Raw genomic sequence first — 12,791 nt, forward strand, 5'->3', positions numbered from 1 at the left:
CCTGAGAAGAGCCTACAAGACAGGACCTGATCTCTCTCTTGTACCCAGGACAAAGAAGTGGACTCCAAGGGTCATAAGACTGTCCTTCTGTTAAAGCTACAGGGAGATAACAAGATACAGGAGGCCCTTTCCTGCAATGGCTCAGCTGACTGGACCCGCCTGTTGCTGCCACCAGATGAGTCTCGAAGTGCCTCCCCCGGAGTGCTATGGGGCTTTAGAAGTGTACTCCTGTGGTGTATTGGGACTTAAAGGACTTAAGTCAGAAGGTAAAATATTTGATCATGAAACCTGTTTAGTGTACTTTATCTGCGCTCCATAACGGTCAGATTGCGCCGAGGTCCTGTTCTACGGCAACCATTAACTGTTGCTGGCACTTTGTGCTTCTTGGTGCTATTTCTACTTAAAAGCTTTAAAACTTCAAATCTCTGGCTCCACTTATTTGATTCTTGTTATTTGTTATTTGTTTATTCCATGTTACTCTATTTTTCTAATAAATTGTGAGATTTTTATAGTTTTGCATTGCAACTTTATTACTGTTTTAGTACCACATAAATACTATACACATTGCACTAACTTAATCTGTCTACTCCATACCACAGCTACCAGGGGGTTGAGGTCAGGTTAATTTAGTGACTTTGAGTGTTCATCCTGACAAGGATTGTAATTATTGCATGAGATAGGTACTTACCCCCTCAACTAATAACCAAATTTGTTACATCAAAACATTTGGAATGCTGAAGATCCAATGTCATGAATTGGATAGGTCAAGGAACAATGCCCACCCTTTGAAATTCTCCTTTAGTACAGTATAATTCCAATGCAACATCATTTAGAATGTTGAAACTCCAAACTTCCAGCTCTTGGAATGTTGAAAGGGATAGGGAAAAATTCCATCTTTTGGAATGTTTCTGGTCTAATGCGTTATCATTTATAGTGCTACAGGTTAAACATTCTCTCCCTTAATTTGAAATGTTCCAAGTCCTCAAACTCTATTGTCTAGAATGTTGCACATTCAGTGCTTAATGATTAGCAATGCTGAAACTGTAATGTTCTGTCCTCTGGAATGTTGCACCTTTACTGTCCCCTTTCTGCAATGCTGTAGGTGCGATTGTAACAGAGAGTGCATCAGATCCATAGGTCTTTATCGCGACGCAGAAGTCCTCAGTGCTCCATATCTTGAAACAGGCTGACGCGTGACTGCGGCATAGTGTGGAAGGGCTACCAGTGCTAATGTCCATCATACAGTATGTTGCAAGCGCAGGGCACCACGTTGTAGCCGGCTCACAAAGGTCACAACACTGAAGGCGGTGATAATGGTCACTCCAGCTGCACTGAAAACCTGCAATGTAAAGAGAAAGTGAAAGTTACACAATTTAACAGAAGCACATTATCTGCAATACTTCAAAAGCTAGAGTATTGTAGTGCATCAGTCTAATAGGTGGGTGTTCCTTGTCAACATTTCTGCCAAGCTGTCTCTGAAGGAAGGTTTGTTTTCCTTAGCTCCTGAAAGCACAAACACAAAGCTCAGACCTTGGGCCAGTGCAGTGGCATAACAAAACTTGAGGGGACCCCCTGCAAAGTACATAGAGCCCCCCCCCCCCCCTTCACGCTCCAACCCACTCAGGAGCTCCCAGGCCAGGTGCCTGCTGCCTGTGGACAGTGCCAGGTTCTGACACAGTCAGGAGCTCTCAGGCCAGGTGCCCGGCACCTGCCTCCTGTGCCCCCTGGATCCTGGGCCCCCCACACTCTGTGGAGGCTATTTTTACACCACTGTGTCAATGGGGAGAGGAGTTGGCCTAATGACTAGGGGGGTCGACCTCGAATCTGGGGAACTAGGTTCGAGTCTCTGCAATGACACTGAACATCCTGTGATTCTGGGTAAATCACTTAACCTCCCCGTGCCTAACAAAAATGAATGTGTCCTCGTTTAATGCAACTGGTGCTATGTAAAGCGCTCTGATCCCCGATTCGGGTCAAGTTTACGCTATATAAAACTCTGTAAAATAAAAAATAAAAATGGAAGGTGATAGGCAAGTATAATGCAGTTCAAGCTGTAAAGTTGTGGGTTTTTACTCCGAATCAGCTATCTAGACTTAACTACCGCAAGGGCATTGCCGACTCCAACTCGTCACCATCCCTTCAGGATGGTTGAACAATACTTAAATGTGTTGGAACCTGTTTCCTATGCTGCACCAAGCTGATTCTTTCTAAACCTTAGATTATCATCTTGTCCAACTCTTGAAGGGGTGAGATGTCCCAATAGTCCTACCAAGAGTTAGTCCTTTCCTGATGGATCTACCCCCTGCCACCAACAGCACGAGGCATTGCTTACAGGCTTTTAACTGACTGGCTTTCTGGATTCCAGCTGTTCTCCCCATATTACAGTGTCAAAAGGCATTTCCCTTGTTCCAAGGAGAGGACCGTGGCTTTCAGGATCACTGGAGCTGGCAAAGGCAGGTGCATTACTGTCAAGAAATTAGAAGGAAACACAGCCATGTCCACAGTGTGAAAAGAGGATCCTCCTTTGCCAAGGTCCACCCACACGCAAGGATGCTTCCAATGTCCTCTACAGTTCCTTGCATCAGTGTCCCAAGCATCGTTGGAGGGATAGGAAAGGTGCCTTCATTGCAAAGAGGGATATCAGATTTAGGAAACAGCCAGCACCCTCTACTGGTACATGAGGATCACAAACATGGTTTGGCACAGGAGCTGGGGGCAACGTTACCGCTGTTTCACCGGTTAATACACTGTTCAGCGTCTACCCATGTGCTCAATAGGTTGCACACAGGTGGAGAGAGTTTGGCCCCAGTATTTCTCAGATGCCAGTCTAAGCCTGGTCCCTTCTCTGGGGCACTCACCTATCCTCTGCCCGCATAGTACTGCAGCTCTCAGCATAGGTCATACTTACACAAACGTTTGTAAAGGAGACTGTAACTTAGTATCCAAGCCACCACTGATAGACTTCTCACCCCAAAATGAAAATAAATTGCCAAGCTTAAGTCAGATTGGAGATTCATCACATGGATGCACCCCAATACCCAGTTGAAATATGTGGCCAACTTTCCAAACCCACATATCGAATAGAAGAAGGCTATCTGTGCTTATTTTTGACAGGTAGTTTGAGGATTAAAGACATGTAGTGTAAAAATAATGCACCTGTGATGGTGAAGGGGAGGACAGCGTAAATATTATGTTTTTATTGTGGCAGGTCTTTTGATTTTGGAGAAGGAGGATGAGACCAGGACAAAACAACCTACCACCCTTTCTTGCCTTTTATATACTTAATATACTGTACTGGAGGCTGGAAGTCACCTGGAAAGCATCTCAGTCCCTTGTAGCACCAAGCGAGTGTAAGCAAGTTTAACCGAGCAAGTGTAACTGAGTGAGTGTAGCAAGAGTTGAACACACTTCAGGAAGGTTTGGGTTCTCCCACCAAGAAACTGAGAAACAAATTGGGGGCTGACAATTCATTCTACATTACATTTTTATCAAGTATACGTACTGGATAATAAGTCATATGCTTTATTTCATGGTCAGGACCAGGATATTTAAGGCTATTTACCCATGAGAACAACCCCTGTCTCACAACCTGCAGGGGTTTCTTTGCGTCCCAGTAGAAGGAGGGTATGTGCGCAATTCCCTCCTTATATATGTTCAGACTTTTCAGAAGCCCCTTTTATCAACAGAACGCTAATTTTCCAGTCTAAATGTGTATATACTGTAGTTCCCCTTTTCTGGTTTGAAACCCATTCTGCAAGATGTTTTTTCAATTTTTGGAGAATGGAGCACTGTAACAAGCAGCATGTAAAGTGCCTCAAACTCCATCTTGACAAGTTCTAATTCAGGAAATGTTGGTATCTCCCCTATTTCAGAGCTGATGATCTGATGTATTTATTTCTCTTTGGGGGCTCCAGTAAAATCCTGGTGGTTGCAAAGAGAAAAAACGATAAATTGCCCCACACCCTGGGAGAAACTTCCCAGGGTGTCAGGGTATTGGTTGTTTGTTTACTGTTGGACTTGGCCCTTCTGGCAGGTTCACTCCTGAACTTTTTGCTTTTTTTGTGTGACCTGGGGATGGTGAGTTTTGGTTTCTGCGCACTTTCACTGTGTCCCAGTGGAAAGTGCGTGCGCACTCTGAGTGCATGTGGTAAGATAGGCCTGCCCTCCCATAGGAATGCATGGGAAATGTATGTGTCCCTGGTAGTTCCTGATGCGTGGGGTGTGTAGGCTCGAGTCTGGTATGTGCGGACTCGTGGGATTGAATGCTGCGCAATGATGTATGCGGCGTAGATGTGTCTAGTGTGGAAGTGCCACTTCTAGACATGGGTGTGCGTGTACAGTGAATGTGCTGGCGTGTGATTGGCTGGAGCTGGCTGGTGTGCCAGGCTCCATGAGCCATTATGGTTCTTCCCCGGTGGTGAGTGTTGAGATTAGCATGGATCACTGAAATAATATCGACGGACAGAATATCGACTAGCAAAAATATCGATGCCAAAATATAGACAGATAGAATATCGAGTTTGTATCTACAAACAGGTAAGTACAAAAATATCGAGTCCAAAATATCGTTTACAAAAATATAGTTTATTAAATATCGACTTTATTAAAAACAGTGTTAAATGAAATTAATAGTTAAAATTCATTACTAAAATATACTTAAAAATACTTAAATTAACTTATAATAATTAAATAATTAATGAAAGTTATATAAAAAAAAATAATTTCAATCATATTTGTTAAAACATATATATATAGTAACATATAATTAAATAATATCCAATATTATTACCGTACAATAGCAGAAGTGTAAAAAATACTATTCCCACTCCAGAGAGTGCAACAGTAGGGAAAGCGTTGGATAGCGTAGGGGTAAAAATTACTATTCCCACTCCAGTGAGTGCAACAGTAGCGAAAGCATTGGATAGCGTAGGGGTAAAAATTACTATTCCCACTCCAGTGGGTGCAACAGTAGGGAAAGCGTTGGATAGCGTAGGGGTTAAAATTACTATTCCCACTCCAGTGGGTGCAAAATTAGGGAAAGCATTGGATAGCGTAGGGTTTAAATTACTATTCCCACTCCAGTGGGTGCAACAGTAGGGAAACCGTTGGATAGCGTAGGGGTAAAAATTACTATTCCCACTCCACTGGGTGCAACAGTAGAGAAAGCGTTGGATAGTGTAGGGGTAAAAATTACTATTCCCACTCCAGTGGGTGCAACAGTAGAGAAAGCGTTGGATAGCGTAGGGGTAAAAATTACTATTCCCACTCCAGTGGGTGCAACAGTAGGGAAAGCGTTGGATAGCGTAGGGGTAAAATTTACTATTCCCACTCCAGTGGGTGCAACAGTAGGGAAATCGTTGGATAGCGTAGGGGTAAAAATTACTATTCCAACTCCAAAGAGTGCAACTGTAGGGAAAGCGTTGGATAGCGTAGGGGTTAAAATTACTATTCCCACTCCAGTGAGTGCAACAGTAGGGAAAGCGTTGGATAGCGTAGGGGTTAAAATTACTATTCCCACTCCAGTGAGTGCAACAGTAGGGAAAGCGTTGGATAGCGTAGGGATACAAATTACTATTCCAACTCCAAAGAGTGCAACAGTAGGGAAAGCGTTGGATAGTGAAGGGGTTAAAATTACTATTCCCACTCCAGTGAGTGCAACAGTATGGAAAGCATTGGATAGCGTAGGGGTAAAAATTACTATTCCCACTCCAATGAGTGCAACAGTAGGGAAAGCGTTGGATAGCATAGTGGTAAAAATTACTATTCCCACTCCAGAGAGTGCAATAGTAGGGAAATTAAATACTTCATATATTATTTCAATAAATATAAATTAATATCTATACAAAATTAATTAAAATTAATTACCAATTTAATATAATATAATAATTAAAAATAATTATTACAATTATTTACCTATTAATACAAATTAATTACAAATTAACAATTAATAATTTAACATTTAAAAATTAATTAACAAGTAATTCAAATTAAATACAATTAAATAAATTGATTTATTTAATTAAATATAAATAAATAACTTCCCACCCTATTCGCCTATAAACCCACAACCCTCTACAGAACATATATTAGTAAAATTAACATATTTAGCAATTAATCAATTAATTAAAATTGATTGCTAATTAAATTGTAATTAATTACCAAATATACATTAATTAACAATTAATTAAAATGAATACTAATAAATAAATTTACATATTTAATTAATTATAATTAAATTACTTCCCACCCTATTCCCCTATACACCCACAACCCACTACAGAAAATAAATTAGTAAAATTAACATAATTAACAATTAATCAATTAATTAAAATTAATTGCCAATTAAAAGTTAATTTATTACCAAATATAAATTAATTAACAAATAATTAAAAATGAATAACAATAAATAAATTTACATATTTAATTAATTATTATTGAATTACTTCCCACCCTATTCCCCTATAAACCCACAACCCGCTACAGAATTAAATTACTCAAAAATAAAAATATTAAAATTTCATTAATTAAAATTATTTATAACATAAATACACACTTTTAACACATATAACATAAAAAACACTATAAAAAATTCAATATTATCAAAAATTCGATAATTTTATTGACCTATATTATATACTTCGATATTTTAAATGTCTATATTTTTAACATTCAATATTACATTACTTACCTTAAAAACGATATTTTTGATGTCTATATTCTGTCCAGTCGATATTTTGTCCATTCGATATTTAAAACTCGATATTGTGTCCAGTCGAAATTTTGGAGTCGATATTTTGACTGTGCACCGATTAGCATGTGTGATGTGAGGGAGTGGTGCACCTGGGACCTGAATAGGGCTGGGCTTTCCCAACACAATGCTGGCTCCGCCCCCTGTGGTGCGTCTAATGTCCCTAGCCTGGCCAGTGAAAGGAAAGGGTGGTTGAGCACATCACAGTGCTCCAAAACCAGCTGCGACTGGTTTTCCCCCCACCCTGCACCCTCAGACAAAGGATTTTAATGTATAAAAAGGGGCTGTGTCCCCTTGCAAGTTGTTCTCTTCTGGAATCCTGTTTGAGGGGGGCTGCTGCCGGGCGCCAGGAGGACCGCCACTGGGGATTGCCTCCCTGCCAGGAGGACCCTGTGAGCTGGCTCTGGGCCCATCCTTGCCCCCTCCCCACCTTCAGAAGGACTTCTTGCTGAACTTTGGGGGCTACTAGCGCCTGGGAGCGCTTTTCTTTGACCCCTAGCGCTTGGGAGCGCTTTCCTTCTGGCCCTAGCGCTTGGGAACGTTTTCCTTCTGGCCCTAGCGCTTGGGAGCGCTTGTTGGTCGCAGCCGGTGCCCACCTGGCATTTTCCCCGCATGTTGCCAGGTTCCTAGGTCTAATTTGACCCCTGACGGGTGCCCACCCCGCCAGGGACCTGGCCGGCATTTATTGAGATTTTAGCGAGGGAGCCCACCCCTCGCCTTGGCCCCCCGAGATCACCGCCGCAGCCCCGAGCTCTTTCCGGCCACGGAGACAGCCCCGCAACGTCACGAGCCGTGCCGCGCTGGAATTGGACCCAGCGTCGCGCTCTGATTGGCCGGTGGGAAGGAGAACGGAGGAAGCAGGAAGCGAGTCAAGGTGCTGGCGGGGCTCCGGTGTTGGAAGTGGAGCCCCACCCGCGGCACCAGCCTGCCCGCTGGCAGGAGAAGCAGAGTCCGGCCGCTGCACAGAGGAGTCAGCAGGACTCCGCAAGCCCGGTGAGTGGGGGCCGGTGGTGTTTGGTTGGGAGAAGGGGGAGGCGTTGGGGCACATTGCTGGTGCCCGCCCCCCACCCCATGTGGCTTGCTGGCAGTTTTCAGGCAGCCTCCTTGTTTAAAGCCCCGAGAGGCTCCTCCTGAGTGTAGGGCCATTGTGCATTGAGTCCCCCGAGCAGGACTCCACCTTAAAAGGGGGCATTATTTCTTTAAGAGCCCCCGAGGCTCCAGAGGCCTCCCATTTTTGAGCCCTCGAGGCTCAGGGGGGCATATTTGCATATTTCGAGTCCCCCGAGTGGGACTCCAACTGAGACATTGTTGAGAGCCCACAAGGCCTACTTCCTTCGTGGTAGAGCGGCCCCAGAAGGCAGTGGACCGCTTCCACCTTGCCCTACATTGTTGTCTTGAGCCCAGCCAGGCTCCCAGGGGCCAAGTTGTGTTCAGAGCCTGCGAGGCTCCAACGTGTTGGCCCCATCATTGTCTCACACAGCTGCCCAGCACTTAGTGGGCAGCTGCTACGTTTAGGCCCCCCTGACTTTGGGACACAGGGCGTCCTAGCCCTAGTGAGGCCAGTTGGCCTAGTGACTGCCACAGGTGGTGGCTTATGTGAGTGCTGCGCAATTGTTCCTACACCTCTGAATGTATGTTTATGCATCATGTGTTTTCCTTCCCTACACCTCTGGATGTTAGGATGCATCATGTGTAAAATGTTCCTATACCCCTAAATGTATGGTGATACTTAGGTGGTTGTTTTTCTCCTAGTACAGGTGTTGCCAGTGAGGTCCTGGTTCCCTGCGTGACATTTTCCTATTGGTTAGGGTTGCGTAGGTGGTATTTACCGGTTACCAGTGATTACTGGTTGTGTGCTTTGTGTTCTATTTGTGCTACATTTTCTATTTGGTTCTACAAGTGTTCTATGTGCTAAATAATATTCTAAAATCTACAAGTGCCTATTCCTGACAGTGGTCCAGGTGGCCCTGTCTTGTACATATCCCCTGTAAATTCTGCCCGTGCCTGTTGGCACATTGTAAAGTGTGTGTTTCTATCCAATGTGTTTTGCAATACAAAGGCTATTTTCACATAGACCTTGTGTGGAGTTCCTTTTGTGGGGGGCCTTGGATGTTGTTGCTGGTGGGTGCGTGCGCAAATGCTTTACACATCGCCTCTGAGATAAGCCTGACTGCTCGTGCCAAGCTACCAAGAGGGTGAGCAGGGGTTGTCTTGGCGGGTGACTTCCTTACCCTGACTTAGGAATGGTGGTTTTTGCCTGGCTTTGGCGGAAGCCTTAGCCAACCAGAAATCCCATTTCTAACATTGTTGGCCAGCGGTGGGAAATGGACTTGTGTTTGCGCAGTACCACAGCGATAATTGGCCGCACCACAAAACTCTGCATTTCAGATAAATTACATTTTGGGGATTATTGTTTCTGAATTGTTCTGAAGTCATTTCTTGGGAAATGTGTTTCTTGTGCACTGTGAGTTAGGTGTCACTAGCTCTGGGTGGTTTTCTATCCCCTAAGTGCAGTTTGAACTTTCTGGATTCACCAGAGGGTGGGATCCAGTGGGAGCAGCGTAATAGTGTCCAGTACATTTGCTCCCCGCCCCGCTCCCAGAGTTTGGTACCTGTGTCACGTGTGGTCAGGTTGAGAAATCAGGGGTGGTAGAAACTGCCTTACTAGTCCGAGGGGGGGGGGTGTGTGGATGAATGGTGTGTGGCACTAGGCAAGTGAGTGTGGGTTCTCTGGGATAGGGAGCTCGCTGAATTCTTTGTAAATTTTGTACTCTTGCTTCAGCTCTGACAGTTAAGTCCCCTGTGTTGCACGTGTCTGTGAGCATCCTGCCAAGATGGAGTCTGCTTTTAATGTCTGGGGTCTGTTTATGCATGAGTTGAGAGAATTTTGCGAAGAGAGAGACATTGCAGTGAATGAGTCAGACACCCAGTCCCAACTTAGGGGTAACCTAATCCAATGGCAGAAGGATGACTGGGAGCATGAGCACAGTGAGGAGAGGGCCCGGGTCTCACACCATGAGGGTGGTGGGTCCAAGGGGAGTTCTGAAGAGTCTGAAGGGGAGGAAGAAAATGAGAGTACAGGGACGCCAGCAGAGAGCGAAGACCCCATGGATAGGGAGTCCCTTGCTGAGTCCAGTGTATGAGGCTGTGCCTCATCCCTTTTCCTGTCCCCAGAGGAGTGGGAAGATAGGAGGAAAGAAAGGGAGCACAGCTGGCTTTAGTAAAGCTCAGGCTAGAGCATGCCCAGGCTATGGCACAGCTGGGCGTTAGAAAGCAACAGCTAGAAATGAAATGAAATGAAAAATTGCATTTGTATAGCGCATAACTGCCCTGGGGCCTCGCAGCGAGACTGAGAGGGTCTTAGCGCAGGAGAGGATAGAGGAGGCTGCAGCAGAGAGAAATTACCTCTGGAGGGTAGACTATCCCCTGCACGCAGTTTTAATTTTCTGGACTCCCCAGGGCGGGTTGAGTCCAGTGGTGGTAGCTATATAGAGCCCAGTGCGAGCAGTCCTACTTCCCAGAGTATGGCACCTGTTTCCCAAGAGGAGGAGTTAAGGTTGAAGTTCAGGGACAGTAAGAAACTGTCTCACCAGTCATGGGAGGAGTTTGAGTATGAATGTTGTGGAGCACTGTGGGCTTGGGTAGAGGTTCACACTGGCTCCGATTTTGACACGCTGCTTAATATGGTTCTCAAAGAGCAGGTGCTCAGTTGTTGTTCACCAGGGTTGCGCCAACACCTGTTGGGGTGTGGATTGTCTGAGGCATATGAGCTTGCAGATGAAGCAGACCGCTGGGAAAGTGCTAGAGGTTCTTTAGAGTCATTAGTGAGTGATTCCAAAAGTAGTGGTTCAGGTATCTTCCAGCCCAGCGTGGTGGAAGAGGCTCAGTGTAGCCCAGCTAGGTTCCAGTATAGTGAGAGGGGTGGGAAAGCTTACTACCTGGCTCAGTGGAGCAGGAGTCAGTGGGTGGCTGAGAGTCCCCAGATGCCCGAAGCCCTATCTCAGAACCTGGGTGGTTTCTTGAGGGAACACCAGGTTGGGGACCTAGGCTGTCCTGTTAGTACACTTGAGGAGGATCTCCTAGTGTCTAGGGAACCTGGAGCCTCTGTAACTAGAGCTCCAGGGGTTCCAGTGTCCGGCAGTGCTACTCCAGTTGGGAGGCACAGGAGTCCGAAGTGAGGAGTGATTGGGGGATGAGTTCCCCAGTGGAAGAACCAGTGGGTCAGGGACTACCCAGTTGGGCTAGGTTCCTGTGTAGTGACCAGGGTGACACCACTTCTGTTCTGGGGGATCTTCGCGCACTGTCAGGTGGACAGGGGACGGGAGATCTGCCAGATCAAGCCGATGCTGCGTTACAGGTCCGGACATGCCTTAAGACATAAAAACAATGATGTGCACAGAGTACAACACATAAAGAAAATATGTGTGATATGTGTGAAAGCAAGGAAAGTACCTCACGGACGTGACACCCGAGGGGGTTCCCGGTCTATAAATGATCGGTCTACCCACTTCTCATCATCGGTTACTATCCGGCGCTTCCGACGTCTCACGGGAGGGACTCGGCAGCGGTGACTCACATTGAGGAGTCTCCAAGATGGATCCGTGATCTTTTGACACGCCGTCCTTTTGATGCTCGACGGTATACCGAGTAATTGCGAGCACAAGGTTCCTATATGAATTATGGAGGATAAAGAATAAGAGACCCAACCATTTCCCCTGATGAAATTGCCAATGGAAAGGCAATGAAACATGTTGGTCCAGTTACAACATTGAATGGTATCAATTTAACCATTTTTTAAAAAAAAGTGAAGTTTGGCAGCACCAGAATAAAATCGATTCAGCCAGCCAAACCTTACTATTTTACATTTATGTTTGTTGGTGTTGGGTGTAGGCACTTGTCAATCTTTTTCTGAACACTTTTTCTATCCTACTAGGTAGTGTAATTGTACACTCCCTCTTTCATCTCTCTATTCTGTTTTGTGCACTTGTTTCTTGCACACTTCTTTTCATCCTCCTAGCAAGGATAGTAACCGATGATGAGAAGTGGGTAGACCGATCATTTATAGACCGAGAACCCCCTCGGGTGTCACGTCCGTGAGGTACTTTCCTTGCTTTCACACATATTTTCTTTATGTGTTGTACTCTGTGCACATCATTGTTTTTATGTCTTAAGGCATGTCCGGACCTGTAACGCAGCATCGGCTTGATCTGGCCGTTTGGTGAGCAAATGTAAGGTATGGCCCCTCGAGTTACGGAGTCTGAGATCCATAGCATGCAGGCTGAATAGGGCTTCTTGTTTGAGATTCGTTGAGTGGGGGACTGCCCTACATAGCCTCCTTTTCCCCTTGTATCCCTTTTGACTGATTGACGGGAGATCTGCGCCAGACAGACAGTCACATGACACATGAGTCATGTGTCAGCCTCAGGGGGATGGCGTGTAAATCCCCAGAAGTCCTGGAGTGCCAGGCAGTTATTCCTCCAAAGGTTCTAGACCAGAGGTTGGAAGGCCAGGTTCAGGATCCGCCTGACCTGAAGGGTAGGACGTCTGTAACCAGCGTCCTGACCGGTTCATCTTCCAGGGGTATCACTCCAGCTTGGAGGGTGCGGAACTCTGGAAGGGGGTGCAGAGGGTGGGAGAGCCCGCCTCTGACCCCGGTGCAACCTGAGGGTTAAACCCTAGGTTGGGAGAATGTCGTTCTGGGGGTACCCCTCGCAGGAGGAGGAGGAACCCTAGACGGAGAGGTAGGGGGATGAGAGCCTCCCCTGAGACTCCTGGTCCACCTGAGGTTGTAGACCCTAGGCTGGAGAACCAGTGGCAGTCTAGTCCTGTCCTGCAGATAGGAAGAGTGGACAGTGGCTACTATGTGCCAGGGGTTCCTACCCCCCACTCTGTGAATAGGCAAGGACCGGTGGCACCTGGGTGGCATAAGGGCTGGTCCTGGCCGCGGACAGCTTGGGAGTACCAGTGGGGTAGCCCAGGTGGTCCTGATAGTGGTTTTAGAAGGAATCCGTTGGGTTCACTGTGGCGTAGAACAGAAGGGTGT

At 45.9% G+C, this 12,791-nt stretch overlaps 1 protein-coding gene across 1 annotated transcript in view; it reads right to left on the reverse strand.

Moving 5' to 3' along the window:
- Positions 1-503: 503 nt before the first annotated feature.
- LOC144772081 (protein sel-1 homolog 3-like) overlaps positions 504-12,791 on the reverse strand; it is a 397,544-nt gene continuing 385,256 nt past the window's right edge. The window contains exon 24 of the mRNA XM_078656264.1: positions 504-1,339. Coding sequence (XP_078512390.1) covers positions 1,238-1,339 — 102 coding nt within the window. The 3' untranslated portion in view covers positions 504-1,237. The remainder of the gene's footprint in view (positions 1,340-12,791) is intronic.

This window comes from Lissotriton helveticus, chromosome 8 (genome assembly GCF_964261635.1).
Source record: "Lissotriton helveticus chromosome 8, aLisHel1.1, whole genome shotgun sequence".
Classification (NCBI taxonomy): domain Eukaryota; kingdom Metazoa; phylum Chordata; class Amphibia; order Caudata; family Salamandridae; genus Lissotriton; species Lissotriton helveticus.